Source organism: Bidens hawaiensis, unplaced genomic scaffold (assembly GCF_021521415.1).
Source record: "Bidens hawaiensis isolate Kalapana, Puna unplaced genomic scaffold, B.hawaiensis_p1.1 tig00022884_1, whole genome shotgun sequence".
Classification (NCBI taxonomy): Eukaryota; Viridiplantae; Streptophyta; class Magnoliopsida; order Asterales; family Asteraceae; genus Bidens; species Bidens hawaiensis.
In genome coordinates, this window is record NW_027493574.1 from 169250 (window position 1) to 188985 (window position 19736).

Below are 19736 nucleotides of genomic sequence, written 5' to 3' on the forward strand. Positions count from 1 at the left end.
TCTTATTTTTTTTGTAATAGTTAATGTATATCATTACCGTTCGAATGCAACCACTTGAAAAGAAACACACTTTTTTCACATATATCTTTATCTTTACTATATATAATACATCAAACAAGGACAAATTAAGACACTTGATTTTAAAAGTTTTACAAATGTTAATGCATAAATGACATGTGTAACTAGGGATAAAGTTGTCTTTTAAACACAATTCATTCAACTTACAAATTTGTCCATCATCTTTAATCATATTATGTTTTTAGTTTTAAATGTTAAAGTAACTTCCCACCCACAATTTTTAGACGGAAATAATTTTTACATACGTTAATATTTTTATAAAAATACGCATCATAAAAACGAGTATTTTATTCTCTTTAATTTGAGTATAATATTGTTATAAAAATTTTCAATTAAAAAAATTAATATGTTATGTACAGGTGTTTACTGCCAGTTTTGACTGTTTTTAAGTTAAGCTTGTGACTCCAACCGTTAGTACCCATCTTTTGTCGTCCAAAACCAAAACTAAACCATTGAAAATTGAAACCACACCGTTAACGGTCTGGTTCTGGTTTGGTTTCACACTTTAAGTTTTGATAATAAAAATTTGTTCAAAATGATTATTAATTTAGCTATATCATCAATTCCAACTAAGTTAACATACGATACATGAAAGGATAAAGTAAGTAAAAAAACCGACTGAAAGTAAAAAACCCAGCCGTGAAACCAAGCTGATGTCCGGTTTAAACTGTTTCAAGGTAAATTTCACGCATCCATCTTTTACACTCAAAAGTGTATATAAATTGATTTAATAAAAAAAACATTTGATTATATTGACATAAATACATGCATATTTTTAATCCATATAATTTAGGTAATTAGTTATTTGATTATAGAATAGATTAATATGTTTTGATTACGCTGACATAAATATGTTTTTATTAAAAAAATATAATAGTTTGAGCGAGAATTGTATGTTAGGAATGAATCTTTTAGTGACATGTGCCTCTAGTTCTTTTCTTTTATTAGACATGTTGAGGGTAAGTTAAAATACAAAGGAAGACACAAATGAGAAGTGTGAGAAGAATTTTTGACCATACAAAAAAATCCCTTAAAAATAAATTCAAAAAAAATAACAATAAAAAAATCATAACTCAAAATATAAATAAAAAACGAAAATAATATAAAAAAGCTAAAATGTTTCTGCCATCATCCCGTTTTAAAAAATAAAGAAAAATACAAAAAAATGACGAAAAGACACAATTGTGTGATCAAAGACACAACGACAATAATGAACAAAGACACTATTATAACTAAAAAAAAGTCATAATAGATCGCAAAATATAACACAACGTTGAGTAATATAACACAATATAAAGAAAAAAAGACAATGTCAAGGAAAAAAGACACAATTAATGACGAAAATAAGCACAAAACACAATGATAAACAAAAAGACACGACCTTTTTCACTTAACATTGTGTTTTTTTTATGAGAACGAGAAAGACGTTGAAAACATTTTTGTGTGTTTACTTTTTTCGTTGTATATATTATATTTTGAGTTATGATGTATTTATTTTTAATTTTTGTTAATGGCTCTTTTTTTTTTTTTTGTATGACTAGAAATTCTTCTCATTTTTCTTAATTTTGTTTTCCTTGTAGAATAACTTGACATGTTGAATGTATAATTTCCGTTTATATTAAGCCGGCTAACGAATCTACCTCAGCAATGTTAAAAATAATTTGGGCAGGCCAGCCTTTTAGAACAATTTACTATATTTTAGGTGTGGGCAGCCCAAAAATGAACCGGCCCAGTTTTAATCTATATTAGACGTTATATTACGATTGAGCACTGGCTTCAAAAAAGACAGCGGTACGCTTAGTAGATTTAACCAATAACCAGACTTAAAGTTGTATTTAACATATTTAGGGTAACTTCATATAATATTAATCAAGTTTCAAATGTGTTCTAATTAGGTCATTTAACTTTAAAAAGTGTTTTTAATTAAGTCACTTAATTTTCATATTTTATTAAATTAAAGGTTTTAACATATTTTTAGCCCTTTTCTTTTTTTTTCACACAGAAAATCTTTTTATCTTTTTTTTTTATGTTGACGTTGAGTGGCGACGTGAATTTTATTTTTTATTTTTGAATTTTAAAATAATTAACGTTTTTTATTTTTTTTAAATATAACTACATATATTGCAAATTCCGACCCCCGCATCTTATCCTCCATTGCTTCCTTGACGCACACAAAAATCAGTGAGACTCGATTTGAGATTCAGTGACCCAATTTAAGAAAAATATGAATAAAATGACCTAATTGAAACACTTTTGAAAGTTGATTACTATTATATGAGATATTCCCTAGTTTAACGTAAATAATAAGATGTTACGTTAACCGAAATATGAGTATTTTTGATATTTTGTGAAATATTAAAAAATAATGATTTTGTTGAAACAAGGTGTCTCTTTGATGAATTTATTGGTTAAACTGTCTAATAATGGTGGATTATGGTTTCATACTTAAAATTAAAATTTCATATCATGTTTGTCGATAATTTTGAACTCACCTTATATTGGATGTGCAAACTTACGTATGCTCGTTTAGAGTATGCCAGAACAAAATAGTTGAATGTGTGTAAGCAGCATTTGCTACAACTTGTCATATTTTCTAACTGATTTTTTTGTGGGTAAATATATTTTTTAACTAGATGAATGTTAATAATTTGCAAATTAATCAATTGTTTTGTTCAGTGGCGGATCTAGAAAATCTTCTCACAGGGGTCGGAACTTTTTTAGTCGGTACCAATTATATAAAAATAAACTCGTTTTCGGTTCGACAGTTCGCTTCGGGTCGGGTCAAACCAGTATATAATATTTTTTGGTTCCGATTTAGCGATACCAGTCGGGTCATATAACTCTAGGCTAGACATTTATACCTATCAATATTTGTTTTAGGTATTTTTATATTGAAGTAAGCTATAAAAAATACATATAATCTAATATTAGAAAAAACGATAAGTAAAATTAAATAAAATATAAACAATAGTCAAGAGAATTTATATGGTTTAATACTAAATTGAGTAGAATAATATCTAAATAAACTACAATTAGATATTTCGTTTTTTTTTTTTACTTTACAAAAGATGGATTTTGAAATCTTAAAATTTAATAAGAAAAGCCTCCATGGCTTTATTAAACACTTTTAAGCCCAATGAATTAACTACCCAATGAATTAAATAGGCCTAAATAAAATAAAGCCCATATAATAAAAAATCGATTAGGGCATCTTCCTACTTTAACATGCAGTCTTTCACTTTCATCCAGAAACCACAGCTGCACAAGCCGGAATTTTTTTTTTCCAGCCATACTATCTTCTTTCTTCTATTTTTCTTTCATCACCCATCAGATTTCAAAATTCTACAGGAGTCGGAGTTAAAATTTCACAGGGATCGATCAAGATTTTAACACTATAATAACACTAGTTATATTTTTTTCACAGGGGACGCCGACCCCTGTCAGGTAGGAGTAGCTCCGCCCCTGGTTTTGTTACTCATGCCATTAGGGCTATAAACGAATCAAACGAACATGAACGAGGCATTGTTCATGTTCATTCTTTAAGTAAATAATGTGTTCACGAATGGTTCACGAACATTTACCGAACGAGATTTTATGTTCATGTTCGTTCACTAAGGAAATGATTGTGTTCACGAACGGTTCACGAACACAAGCGAACACAAATAAAATCAATATAGTCTAGAGATTGAGACCGACGTATTCATTAATGTGAATAATGAAAGCATGTAAACGAATCAAACAAACACAAACAAGGGCATGTTCATGTTCGCTCATTTAACTTTAAACGAATACGAACACTTAATCGAACAAATATTTATGTTCATTCTCGTTTATCTAAAAGAATGAACATTTGTGTTTGTTTATGTACTTTTATTTATAATCTAAATAAACATAACTGAAAAAGATAAATGAACAAATATAAAAGAACACAAACAAACATAAACGAACATAAATGAAAACACTTAACTGGACACAAATTAAAAAAAATATAAAACATTTAATTAGATGACTCAACCAGATAATAATTAATTATATTCTATTAATACATAAACGAACATAAATAAGCAAACATGACAAACATAAATAAACGAGCATAAACGAACCCTCATGAACATAAATGAACGAAAGAAACATGTGTTAATGTTCATTCGTTTAATTAAATGTACACAAATTTTTTGTTCGTGTTCGTTCGTTTATTATATAAACGAACTTCCCGCCGGATAGTTCACGAACAGTTTACCGAACATTCGGTTTGTTTACAGACTTACATGCAACGTTGAACTGTATAGAGAAATCTGCATTTTGTCTCCCTGGTTTATCGTCGCGCGATGAGTTAACCCCTGAAAAAGATTTTGCGAACTTTGGGCCCCTATGTTTCTCCGGCGGGTTCTTCTGACTCCTACCGTCAGTTGACTAACGTTTGCCAAGGGCATTTTAGTAATCATCTCTTAATAATAATAATAATAATAATTTCAATATCTGCATCACCTTAATCTCTCTCTCTCTCTTGTTCATGGCCATCAATCAATCAAGTACCAACTCTTGTTTTATTATTATTATTATTATTATTATTATTCTTGAATCTTGATTTTTACACAACCATCAAGATTTTTGCAGGTTTTCAATATCTTGATTTTTATTATTATTATTATTATTATTCTTGTTTCATTATTATTATTATTATTATTATTATTATTCTTTGAATCTCTCTTTCTCTCAGTACATACATATCTCTCTCTTTCATCATGATCATCTTCAACCTTGTTCTCAAAATCTCTCTTTCTCTCAGTACATACATATATGTGTGACTATGTGTTTGTTTGTGAATGAAAATGTTATGATGATGATGATAAATAAGATGATTGGAGATGGCGATGATGATATAAACATCTGTATGATCTTCATATTACATATCTGAGCTATGGCGGTGACCGTACCCAGACTTTTTCGTCCCGAACTTTTTTGTCAGCGCCGGAGCCATTGGCTGGGTCGTTGAACTGCCAGCGGCGGCGGCGGTGGTTGATATGAAGTTTGTTGACTTGGGGTTTCGTGAAAAAATGGGTTGTCAGAAGTCGGCGGCGACGGTGTGGTTGCGTTTGCTGTAAAAAATGGGTGGTGAAGGATTCTCCGGTGGGTGGTGGGTGTGACGGATAGGGTGAGTATGGTGAAGGTGATTAAGAAAGACCTGCAACTTTTAGGGTTCTTTGGATTGTTGGGTTGTTGTTGATTAGATATGTGTTTTTGGGTTGTTGATTGAAGACGATGAAGGAGTTCATCAATTTCTGGGTTAAAGGATGAAGATGAAGAAAGGAGTTCATCATTTCTGGGTTTAATGATGAAGATGAAGATATAGGGGTAAATGGGTCATTTCAACAACTTTTAACAGGTCAAAGAAAAGTCAACTGACTCAGAAGAACCCGTCGGAGAAACATAGGGGCTCAAAGTTCGCAAAATCTTTTTCAGTGGTTAACCCATCGCGCGACGATATAAACCAGGGAGACAAAATGTAGATTTCTCTAATAATCGATGTTCTTATTGCTTAGGGGGTTGATGCGTTCTTTGGTCGATCTATCAATGTACGTTCAACCCATTTTTCTTTATTCATAGCAAACTACAAAAGCTTAAGTGCATATCGCTATCGCTTTTAGTAACTGTGGGGCTATAAAATGAACTCGTCTTCTCTTAAAAAATAGACCGGAATATATAGGCACATACAGAAAGTAAAGTCTCTCCATATTTTGTCTATTCTTAAAATTCATACTCCAAATCTACGAGTAGAGGTTGCGCGCATAACGCTTAATTCTTGAAAAAAAAACCCGCACAAAATGCATCGTCATTCATAAACTATTTGCTATCTCCGACAATACCACTGCTTCGGTAGCTATACGCTACAAAAACTAGTAGACTTAAAATTTGTTTTAAATGAAGCATACGATAAAATCTTGTTGGTCCACCAAACCCTAGTTTGATTTATGTTAATTTATTATAACTTGTTTTTGCAAAAGTTATTAATTCAAAGCATAAACTGTTTTCATAGATAATTTAAGACGACAAAAGAAACCGATTTAATAAAAGGTAAACCGCTAAAACATTTAAAACCAGTCCCTCTCATCAACTTGGATATATAACGTCAAGTTGAACGGAAACCAACCAACTCCCATGAATCCTTTAATTCCACACAAACTCAAAACGCGTTTACAGAATTGATTCCAACCTTCTCCTTACACAAATCACTAAAAAGCCCACGAATCTCTGCATTTTCATGTTGTACAATCTATTCCCTCAACAATTAAAATATCAAATCAAATTCATCGTAATACAATCTTTCAAAAAGACATGGAAACCCGCATAATTCACTTGTACATAAATCATTAATTAAAATAAATCAAGTTAGGGGGTGTTTGTTTTTTCTTCAAACATCTTCAAGGGAGCTAATGTCTGCACGCGCGCAGACATTACCCTTGAAGACTGTTTGTTTTTTTTCTTAAAACAGATCTTAAGTTATCTTCTTTCATCTTAAAAGAAAAGCAAAGAAATCTTGCTTAAAACATCTTCGCAAAAAAATCATACTCTTATCCCTTTGAAGCCACCCTCTCATCCACTCCTCCCACCACCGTCCGCCACCACCACCCACCGTACGCCACCACCACCATCCCCCACTGCCACCGTCCACCACCATCCACCGCCACTACCCACCGTCCGCCGCCACTACCAGCATCCACCACCACTACCCATCGTCCGCCAACACCACCACCACCACCATCCATCACAGCCACCACCAATCACCACCGTCCACCACCCACCACAACCGTTCATCACCACCACCACCCACTGTCGGACGCCATCACCGTCAACTACCACCGTCCACCACCCACCAAAACCGTCCATTACCACCACCCACTGTCCACCACCACCATCCATCGCCACTACCCACCGTCCGCCGCCACAATTTTATTATTATATTTTCTATGTAACTTGAATAAATGACTTCTATTTTGTGAGATAAGTTTGACAGTTATGCAGATAGTATCAGCTTATAAAAACAAACAGTCTTATATTTTCAGCTTGCAGATCTTCAGACCACATCTTCAGTTGCAGACATGAAAACAGATGAAATCAGCTTGCAGACAGTTTATGTCTGCAAAAACAAACAGCACCTTAATGTAAGAGAGAAAATAAGACAGTTACGTAACCATATTGCGTACCACAACCAAAACATTATGTAAAAGTGTATTACGCGATCCCGCATGAGTCAACATATTTTTTTTTTAACTAAATTCATATTGTAAAACTTTAAATAAATACGGAAAACAAACTCACCAAAAGCAACTACAACTTAAATCTCTAGATGCTTTAACATGTTCATAGATTAATAATAATACGAATTAGCATATGTAATAGAAATCAGTGTAATTACTACAGTACTTTCATATCTAAATAACATGACGAAACTTATTTGGTCATCATCTTCATAAACTCTTGAAAATTAACACAGCCGTCACCGTCAACATCAACCGACTGAATCATCTTCCCACAATCCTTCAACGAACACTTCCCGCCTAAACTCTTCAACACCGAATGCAACTCCGTAACCGATATCTTCCCGTTCTTATCAATATCATACAAATCAAACGCATCACGCAACTCCTTATCCGCCGCACCAGCATCAGTACTTGTACATCCTCTACGCTGAAACTCAGCGAACTCGTGAATATCAATGACACCGTCTCCGTCGGTGTCAATCTCCGCCATTACGACCTTCAGTTCCTCCTCCGGCGTGGCGGAACCGAGTTCGGATATGTCGATTTGACCGTCGCCGTTGGTGTCGAACTTGTTGAAGATTTTCTCGACGTCGATTGTGGTGCCGTTGGAGGATTTGTCCGCCATTGTGTGGTTAAAGTTGTTATGAATTAGGGTTTGATTGATATTTATGGAAGAAGACGCGTTATTATATTATTATTAATATTATTATATTATGTAGTAGAGTGACGGTTTTGGGGATATTTGCGTTTATACGTGTATTGTCTCGTAACTACTTTTCTATGGTTAGTAATCGAGTGTGTTCGCGTCCACCGTAGAAGGTGGCTAAAAGGAAATTAAATCTTAGAATAAGAATAAGTTTTATATTTCACGTAAATCAACTATACAGAATTTTTTTTTTTGAACGACCAACTAAGTAACGTTGGGTACTTCGTACGAGGTCCATATTGGCTAAAGGTAGCCCAAGCTGGCCACTAGTCCGGACGAACGGAGCCCCTAGCGGTCCACCTATTGAGTAATTCACCGGATAAAACCCGACCCCCACACCCCTCCAAATGGCACGACATCGAGGAGCCGGTAAAACCGGGTGAGATCAGGACTCGAACCCTGACAAGCCAGGGTCATCCCTCATATCTCCCATATAAATTGGTGATAGTGAGGTTTAAACCCCATACCTTTCACTTATAAAGTGAGTGCTCTACCATTGAGCCACATCCAATTTATAGCTATATAGAAATTATATTCATATTAATATTTTGTAAATATTAATATTAACATATCGTTTTATCTTTTACTTTTTTACGTTATATACCGGGCCTAGAGGTGGGAAAATAGGCCGGTCAACAGATCCGATCCGAAAACTGAATCGAACCCGCAGTTTGAATCTGATTATGTATAAACGGTTTGGAATCGTTTGAAAACGTAAATTTGGAACCGGTTTGTAATTTTCTATACCAAAACCGGTTTCAAACCGGTTAACCGAACCAAAACCTATCATATCCTGATCAAGAAGCCAGTGTCAACCCGAACTAAAACCCGTCATAAATCGGTTTTGACTTTTGCTGACCGAACCGAACCGGTTTCAACCCAAACTGGTTTTGAGTATTAAACCGGTTTGTGCACATCTATAGCGGGCCATCTGTCATGAACTCGAAGTGTTAAAAATAAGAGATAAATTTCTAATTCAATTCAATGTTGTATTTTTTACATGAGCTGGAGTTATAATGTTTGGGCTGCTGGGCATTGGATGCTGATTGGGCTTGTAGATTGCAGTGGACTTACTGGGCTTGTAGATATTGCTGGTCAAATAGTCAAATTGTTGTTGATCCATCTCATATTCTGCTTATGTTCAGCCATTATATAAAAAGTTTGGTGTATTATTTATTATCAGATAGAACACTTGTACTCTCTCTCTCTCTCTAAGTTGTTACGGGTTGTTAGATTGTTCTAGGGTTTGATACGGTTCATCTTGTTCAAGTATCGTGGCTCGTTAGATCTTCTTTGTTGATATTGATGACTTGTGTTGTCGCTAGAGCTTGGTATTTAGACGATGGCACTATTATTGGTAAGGCTGAGGAGGTCGCTAGAGCGTTGGTCATTATTCGCTCAGAGGGGGCGTCTCTAGGGCTTAGGCTTAATATTCGAAAAACAGAGGTTTTTTGGCCGTCATATGTGATGATTCGAATAAAGTGTCGGGTTTATTCCCTGGAGAGATTAGCAGGCCTGCGATGGGAGTTAAACTCTTGGGGGGAGCGGTTAGTCGGGATGCAGAGTTTATTCGGTCTTTGGCAACTAAAAGAGCTTTGAGAACGGTTGAATTTATAAAACGCCTGCCGGACCTGACAGACCCCAAAGTGAGCTCCTTTTGTTACGCTCGTGCATGGGGGTTTCTAAGTTAGTTTATGGGCTCCGGACCTGTCAACCTGAACATGTCAAAGAGGCTGTGTCCATCTTTGATGCGGGCCTGCGGGGGGCAATTGAAGATATTGTTGTGTGTGGAGGACCGCATTTTGGGGACCTCCAGTGGAGGTTGGCTTCCTTCCCTATGCGTTGCGGAGGCTTAGGAATTTTCTCGGCTGAGGATGTCTCAGCATATGCATTTGTGGCTTCCAGGTCTCAGTCGTGGAAATTGCAGGACCACGTCCTGCGAAACGATGGTGTTACGGGGGTAGATCATGACTACTCTTTTGCACTTGGTAATATTGGAACAACTCTCCCGAACCTTGATATAGGCGGTTTTACTGATAAGGAGACCGCACCCAAGAAACCTCAACAAACCTTGGCGAGTGCTCTTTATGGTAAACACGTACATAATTTGGAGGAGCGATTCGATATGACCCCGAGACAAAAGGCAGTTTTAGCTTGTCTCAAGGGGGCTCATGCCCAGGATTTTTTGACTGTTGTGCCCATTGAAGGTCTTGGGCAACGGATGTCGACAGTTGAATACAGAGCCATCCTTAAATACCGGCTTATGATTCCCCTTTTCCCTCCAGATGAATTATGCCCCATTTGTAAAAAAGCTTGTTTGGATAGATTCGGTGAGCATGCCCTCCACTGTAAGGAATTGTCGGGATTCAAGTATCGTCATGACTGGGTTAGAGAAGTGTTATAAGATGTGCTTAGACGTGCCGGGATCTCAGCCAAGAAAGAGGCACCTGTTAACTTTTTGACTGATCCGCGTGAGGGAAGATCTACCCTGCGTCCTGCGGATGTTCTTGTGTTTGGCTGGGCAGGGGGTAAGCATGCGTGTGTTGACCTCACTGGGGTGTCCCCGTTGGTGGGGCTGAGAGACAATGGCTTCGTACCGGGACATGAGGTTTTGAGAGCGGAGTCTAGGAAGGTTGCTAAGCATGAGACATCGTGTTTGGAGAATCAGCACGTATTCATTCCATTTGCCTTTGACACCTTTGGATCCCTAGCTCCCGAGGCGGTTCGCTTCTTGGAGCGGGTGCAGAAGGTGGTCCACAGTGACTCACAGAGCCCGAGGAACCAAGGATTTATATTTAGTACTATAGGCTTTGCGATTCAAAAGGGGACAGCGGCGCAACTTGTTGCTCGCTTACCCATTATCCAAATGTAGTTCGGTTTGTGTTATATATAAAAGGATCAATATTTTCTCAAAAAAAAAAAAAAAAACTTGTGTGTTAAAGACGAAGTAGCTGTGTTCTTCAATTGGTATTATCGATTTAATCAATCTGGTTCAACTCTTCTTTGATTATCATTTTCGGACATGGTATCAAAGCGTAAAGAGCTTTAATCCTTGGGATTCCGCTGTCTGATCAATCTAATTGCAAGGACCTAGGGTTTTCAATTTGAACCCTAATTTTTGGGGCATTTTTTGTTTTCGGTGGTTTCGCGTGTATCTGGATATTATCGGTGTTTGCCGCTTCGATTTGACGCAATTTTTTCTGTCAAGATTTATAACCCTAGGTGAGGGTTGTAGATCTTGAACTTTGGAAGGAACACCCTAACTTGGGCGCCCCTTGGTCAGTTCTTTCCATTTTCTTGTTATTTTCTGTTACACGATTTAACTGCGTAGGCATATTTGGCTGGTTAAGTATTCCAGCAAGTTGATAACAAGGGTTACACTGCCTATTCTTTATGTTGTATTGTTTACGTGTTGCATATTAGTTGATCGTTGTGTTTTCTTGTTTGTAAGTTGCAAGTATGGGTGATGCTTCTAGTTCTAGTACTTTGATTAGCAAACTTGAGGCTAGTGATCCTTTGTATTTGCATGCTAGTGATTTTAGTAGCCTCACTGTTGTAAGTATCAAATTAATTGGATCTGAAAATTATACTGTGTGGTTAAATGCAATGAGTCTTGCACTTCAAGTAAAAAATAAAATTGGTTTTATTGATGGCTCTTGCGTTAGATCCATAGATGATGAGATACTTGCAAAACAGTGAGATCGGTGTAATTCTGTTGTGCTTACTTGGATTTTAAATTCTGTTTCTGAAGAGTTGTATCTTGGTCAAGTTTATTCTAAATTTGCTTATGAAGTTTGGAATGAACTAAAAGAGACAATGATAAAGTCGATCGGTCAATTGTTTTTAATATGTATCAAAAAATTAATATGTTCTCACAAAATAATATGCAAGTGGCTGTGTCTGAATATTATCATAAGTTGAATATTATGTGGAAACAACTTGATCAAATTCTTCAGTTACCTACCTGTACTTGTAATGCGTCAAAGATATTCAATGATTTTAATCTTATGATCAAACTGATGTAATTCTTAATGGGACTTGATAGCAGTTATCCGTCTGTTAGGACAAACTTGTTAACTAGAGAGGAACTTCCTACTGTTAAGGAGGCTTTTTCTATAATCTCTAGAGAAGAATCACATAGACACACTAGTAGTAGTAATCAAAAGGGACAATCTCAAAATATGGGATTTATTTCCAAGTCTAATCAGATATTTGATAATAAAAAGAATACCACTAGATTTCAAAATCAAAGTGTTAAGTGTTTCCATTGTAATAAAATGGGCCACAATGTTGATAAGTGCTTTGAGATAATTGGTTATCCTAGTTGGATGAAGCCTAGGAATGGGCAAGGAAAAAAGATAAGTGGTAATAGCAATAATTCTATGTCTGATACTACTACTACTACTACTACTACTACTACTACTACTACTACTACTACTACTACTACTACTACTACTACTGTTAATGGTAATAATAGTAATCCTTCTTTCAGTGGTCTTTCTTCTGAACAAATTGTTTGGTTGTTAAGCCTGTTAGATGATAAGGTCGGGAAAATCATCAAAGCTGTAACGTGGCAGGTAATGTTGATCAGCAACCCAGTAGTGAAGAATCAATTTCTAGCGGGTTGAGGATGAAGGAAGAGGTAATGTTGTGTCAAATAATAATAATGATCATGCTTATGAGGGAATAGAAACTGAAATTGAACATATTACACCAACTGTGTTAAGAAGATCTACTAGAAATGTTAGCTTTCCTAAAAGTTTAAATGATTTTGTTGTAGATGGAAAGGTCAAGTATGGTCTCGAAAGAGTTGTGAATTATTCTAATTTGTCTGGTTATAATCTGTGCTTTACTACTACGCTAGATAAAAGTAGTGAACCTAGGAATTATTATGAAGTTGTTGGTGACCCGAATTGGGTTGAAGCTATGAATAAAGAGATAGAAGATTTAAACAGAAATAACACATGGGATCTCGTAGATCTTCCCTCTAATAGAAAAATCATAGGATGTAAGTGGATTTATAAGATTAAATATAAATCAAATGGAGAAATTGAAAGATTCAAAGCTAGAGTTGTGGCTAAAGGTTTTAGCCAAAAAGAAGGTGTGGATTTTTTTGAAACTTTTTCTCCGGTTGTAAAAATGGTGACTATTAGGAGTGTGTTATCATTAGCTGTTAAAAATAGTTGGCCTTTGTTTCAACTTGACATTAATAACGCTTTCTTATATGGTGATCTATATGAAGATGTTTATATGGATCCTCCCGAGGGTTTTTTTTCAAAAGGAGATGCAAAAGTTTGTAAGTTAAAAAAGTCTTTATATGGCCTAAGGCAAGCCCCTAGAATGTGGAATGAAAAACTGATCAATGTGTTACTTGAGTTAAAATTTGTTCAAAGTCAATGTGATTATTCCATGTTTGTCAAAACAAGTTATTTTGTATTTGTTGTATTACTTGTTTATTTTGATGACATTATTATAACAGGTAATTGTCATACAGAAATAGTAAAAGTAAAAGAGTTTCTTAAAACCAAGTTTTTAATAAAAGATCTTGGTGACCTCAAGTACTTTCTTGGTATCGAGGTTATTAAGACTAATAGTGGTATATGTTTATCACAAAGAAAATATTGTTTGGATCTTTTAGCTGAATATGGGATGACAGGGTGCAAACCTGTTGGTAATCCACTTGAACAACATTTTGTAATTACAAATATGTGTAAAAAAGATACCACAATTTTAACAAATATTACTGGTTATCAGAAGCTTGTTGGTAAGTTAATTTATCTTTCACATACTAGGCCAGATATTGCATATGCAGTGCATTATTTGAGCCAATATATGCATAAGCCTACTAACACACATTTGCAAGTTGCTATGAGAGTGTTAAGGTATTTAAAATGCTCCTGGAAAGGAAGTGTTGTTCAACAAAGGTGATTTTTTGAGTTGAAGGCGTACTCAGATTCTGATTGGGCCAAGTGTTTGGAAACAAGGAAATCTGTCACCGGCTATTGTGTGTTCTTAGGAGGATGTTTAGTATCATGGAAAAGTAAAAAACAGCAGACGGTTTCTAGGTCTTCTGCCGAATCAGAATACCGAGCCATGTGTGCTGCAACATCTAAAATTATTTGGTTATTAAATTTGGTATAAGAGCTTATAATTAACAGGACTCCATCCTCGGTGTTAAATGGTAGGTCTCCATATGAGTTGGTGTATGGTTTTAAACCAGTCTTGAGTCATCTAAGAATGTTTGGTTGTCTCTGTTTCCGTACTATTTTAAATTTGTTGTCTGAGCTGCATATAAAGGTTAGTGTTACTATTTTAAATTTGTTACTTTTTATTGTGATAATAAGGCTGCAATTTCTATTGCAGCCAATCCGGTCTTCCATGAAAGAACAAAACACTTTGAACTTGATTTGTTTTTCTTAAGAGATAAGATTTCAAAAGGAACAATTAAAACCGTGTCTATCAAGTCTGAGAGTCAGTTAGCTGATGTTTTTACCAAAGGGTTAACAATTGCTCAGCATATAAATCTTTGTAATGATTTGTGTATGTTTGATGTTTTTGGTCATTGAATTGTGGAGGGGTGTTAAAAATAAGAGATAAATTTCTAATTCAATTCAATGTTGTATTTTTTACATGGGCTGGAGTTATAATGTTTGGGATGCTGGACATTGGATGCTGATTGGGCTTGTAGATTGCAGTGGGCTTACTGGGCTTGTAGATATTGCTGGTCAAATAGTCAAATTGTTGCTGATCCATCTCATATTCTGCTTATGTTCAGCCATTATATAATAAGTTTGGTGTATTATTATCAGATAGAACACTTGTACTCTTTCTCTCTAAAAGTTGTTACGGGTTGTTAGATTGTTTAAGGGTTTGATACGGTTCATCTTGTTCAAGTATCGTGGCTCGTTAGATCTTCTTTGTTGTATTCAGATCATCATATTGATGACTTGTGTGTTAAAGACGAAGTAGGCAAGTAGCTGTGTTCTTCAATTGGTATTATCGATTTAATCAATCTGGTTCAACTCTTCTTTGATTATCATTTTATGACACGAAGAAGTGTAACAAGATCAATATCAAACTACGAATATTGCCTCTCTTTTAATATTCGGAAACTACTTTGTACCCCTTTCTAACGTAATAATCACATTTATATGAGTAGCCGGAAGAAATCAGCTTGTTGCCATCCACACAGTCCCAATCTCCGGTCAATAATAGAGTCCGAACTGATCTAACATGACGTAGGCAAATCCACCTAGTAAAAACTCTTGTTTAGGATTCCCTGAATTATCTTAACCCCTATTTTTTTTCTCCTTGGATATCAAAGGTTTTACTCTTTCTTTGGCTTGGTTTGAGCGTTTATTTATTTGTTTCTTAAAACGGTTTAACTTTAGAAACTAAATAAGCTAATTTTAACCCTTGGATCATATTTTAATGAATGAATGATATCTGTGTTATCGTATGTCACTTTTATTCATGAATAGCGATTTCTTTTATATGTTCAAGATTAGATGCAAAAGTTAATTTCTTTGCTTCCCAGCTATTTAATTTTTTATTATATAAATTCATCTAAAAATATATATCAGCTAAATTAAAGATCCTTAACTAAAATTACATAATAGTTGTCACTTTGAATATTATTATAGGCTCAAGTTATTCTACAAAGGGCAACAAAAATGAGAAGTGTGAGAAGCCATAAATAATTGACATGTGTCAAGTGGGGACCGAAAGAAAAAAGGTATAGAGGTAATTGTACACATTTTCTCCCTCCACATGCAAGACACATGTTAATACCCTTATCATTTTAGAACGTTTATAACTATTTTGTATGATTTTTTTTTAAATTATCATAATAACAAGCATTTTTTTATCTTTAATATGAGTATGATTTTTGTTATTTAAAATTTAAAACAAAAATCACGTCATTGTGTCTTTTCGCACACCATTGTGTCTTTTTTCGTCATTGTGTCTTTTCGCTTATTATTGTATCTTTTTTCGTCATTGTGTCTTTTTTCGTCATTGTGTCTTTTCGCACAACATTGTATCTTTTCGTTTATCATTGTGTCTTTTTTCGTCATTGTGTCTTTCGCATACCATTGTGTCTTTTTTCGTCATTGTGTCTTTTCGCACACCATTGTGTCTTTTTTCGTCATTGTGTCTTTCCGCACACCATTGTGTCTTTTCGCTTATCATTGTGTCTAATTTTTTCATTGTGTCTTTTCACACACCATTGTGTCTTTTCGCTTATCATTGTGTCGTTTTTCGTCATTGTGTCTTTTTTTGTTATTGTGTCTTTTCGCACACCATTGTGTCTTTACGCTTATCATTGTGTCTTTTTTCGTCATTGTGTCTTTTCGCACACCATTGTGTCTTTTTTCGTCATTGTGTTTTTTCGTCATTGTGTCTTTCAACTCATCATTATGTTTTTTTAAATACTAATAACACCGTTGTGCAATAATAATATGTAAAAATAATGATAAAATAACAACAAATTATCTAATACATAAAACACAATGATTAATACATGTTACACAATAACTTGAAACGTAAAACACAATGGTGAATACGTATAACACAATGACCTAAAACGTAAGACACAATGGTGAATATATATAACACAATGACTTGAAACGTAAAACACAATGGAAACAACATATTACACAATGACACAATGAACAACAAAAAAACACAATTAAAAAACCCATTATTTTTTGTTTATTTTTATATAACAATATGATACTCATATTGAAGATAAAAAGACACTTATTATTATGGTGAATTTTTTTAAAAAAATAATGTCGTATGAAAAAGTTATGGACAATTTAAAATGATTAAGGAATTGACATGTGTCTTGTATGTGGAGAGAGAAAATCAAAAAATGTGGGTAATTACCTTTATGCCTTTTCCATCAATTTTTATTCATTAAATTAATCTCAGACATTCAAATCTAAGATTAATGGACTGGATTCCTTCTCACCCTTCTCATTTTTGTTGTCCTTTGTATTTTAACTTTACCATATTATTATTATTAAGCTAGTCTTTTGTTTTCAGCAAACATACGTTAAAGTTGGAAGTTGGAACAGTTGTGAAACCATAAAATTAATTACATTAGATACTATTCAGCGAAAAAGAAAAATATATGCATTGCCTACTTAATGTCATGGTCAATATTTTAATTAAAACTAGGGTATAGCCTGTGTTACACACGGGTGAAAAACATGTCAACAACCATAATAAATTTAAACAACAAATTCAAGTAACACAAAACTTTTTCAAACTTTCGGACCAAAACGTTAACCATTTACATTGTCTAGATATTAAAAGTTACAATAAGTTAATGTGCATCGAACAACCAAAAAACATCAACAAAAGACATAAACATGTTCTTTCATATTAAACCACCATCAACTCCTTCAACCATTCTACCAAAAGAAACTCATTTTGCTTCACCACCTGAAAATATAATAAAACAATAGCATCCAAATTAAATATACAATTAACAAAATAACATGCTTAATAATGAGTAACATTTTAACATTAATAAAGTTGTTAAATACAAGTAACAAATCTAAAAGTTATAAAATAAACTAATTAGAAACTTTAAACAGTTTGACCATGTACTGCTTGTGTTAACCTTAACAAAATAATCAAAAGTCAGTTACATAAAAGTTTTTTTTATATAAGATAGACTATAGACTATATTAATTAGTTTGAACATGTATTACTAAATCAACTTTTAAATTACTTTGTTGAATGTTTAACATAGGTTAGTGAATGTTTAACATATATTACAAAAACAAAATTTACAAATACTAAGGTTTGGTTGTAAAATAAAATAAATAAAAACAAATTAACTTTTAAAATTACTTTGTTGAATGTTTAACATAGGTTAGTGAATTGGAGAACCGTTTACCACATGAATAAAAATTACAGAAAAATGCAAATACTAAATGAAAATTTTTACGTGATATCAAAATATCATTTTGAAAAAATCTTATGTTTTGTAATGAAATTTGATTATGATTATTTTAATATTTCATATTAACTTTCAGATCACGAATAAACACCTTAACAATCTTTTCTCATATAACAATATCTAGATAATTAGAGACTGTTAATAATATAATCGTAAGAAATTCATAATTAGTTTAATTGAGATAAATAATAAATAATAAAATATGTTGATTTTGAAAACGAAAAGGTGGCCCGATACGTTTACCAGTTATGGGCAAACCGGTCAGTTTTAAACAATTAGAAATCCAAGGCTAGCTTTCTAGATTTACCAATGTCAGACTTTAAAAACTTTGAAATCAAAAGGCTTATGCATCATTCCGAGCAGTACCATTTAAGCCACACAAAGTTGCCCATATTTCTAAAATAATAAATATAAGAAAAACATGTAATAAAATACCATGTTTCTAATTAGTACCTGCAGTTGACATTGAATTGTTGCACATATTTTAAGTTTGAAGTTGCCAATTTCCTAATAATATAAAACTATAAATGAGTTCAACCAAATTCTCAAAATTAATGATATCATCACATAACATATCCAAAGATGTGAGCAAAGATTTTGGTCGATGAGAAAACTTTGCTTTATGAGACTTACTAAACAAATATAAGAATAAACCAAATAAAGTGTAAATAATATAGTACAGATATAAATAGACTTACTTGAAGATTATTCATAAAGAATTCAATTGCATCATTTGTTTTACAAGGTCCATTCTGCACGAGAAACCAAAAAGAACATAAAGAAATAAAATTTTGAAATACAATTAAGTTCAAAACAACAAATATAAATCAAGATGGAACTGTTTTTGTTATTATAATCGAATGATACAGCACAACATGACTAAAAGATATAAAGGGTTATGCGCACCATAGCCTTTGCTATGAACTAATGGAGATATTTGTGGCATCCCATCCAAATGGGTCATCTTCACCAACTCCGCGTGCCTACTACATAACAAAAAAGAAAATGGGTCATTTGGTTATTTACATTACATACATATGCAGAGGGTAGGTTATGGGGTTGATGATGGAAATGGTGTGAAAAATTGTCTAGTCATCATGTATGTTATATATTGATTGAACAATAGTTTATTTTTGTTAAAGTTCGTAACATAGAAATTATTATAAATGAAATTTAATATTAGACGTAACAACATGCATAAATCAAGGCAACTGAATATTTGACTAAACAATAAGTTTGAATATAATTAAAGCGGTTTATTGTAAATCTTTTTTCTTCCTAAAATAAACGATTAATTATATTCAAAATGTATATTTAGAATGTATTATTATATAATAAATTTAATATTTCAATATTTAAGGTTGATCAAAATCGTTTAATATTTAATAATAATACGTTGCTTAATTTAGGAATGAAATAATAATAACAATAATAAAAAACATAATAGTTTCATTAATTATCATTATTATAGTCAAACCTTTAAATATATTTGAATTTCAAATTTTTCTAAAAATGTCAATTATTATTATTATTAAATTATTAAATTATGGAATAATAACGGGTTAATTTAATGTAGATTAATATTTTAGAAACTTCTAGAATAGATTATATTTGAAAAATAAATATTATACCTTTTTGTTTAATTTTACAAATCACTATTATGATTTAGTAAATTTACTAAATTTATAATTCTAATAAATATTAATAAAAATTTAGA

General features: G+C 33.3%; 1 protein-coding gene across 1 annotated transcript; it reads right to left on the minus strand.

Annotated features, from left to right (window-relative positions):
* Positions 1–7445: 7445 nt before the first annotated feature.
* Positions 7446–8002, minus strand: LOC143566394 (putative calcium-binding protein CML27). The gene has a single exon (XM_077053119.1). The coding sequence runs from the start codon at positions 7963–7965 to the stop codon at positions 7531–7533; it is 435 nt and encodes a 144-aa protein (XP_076909234.1). The 5' UTR covers positions 7966–8002; the 3' UTR covers positions 7446–7530.
* Between the last annotated feature and the right edge of the window lie 11734 nt (positions 8003–19736).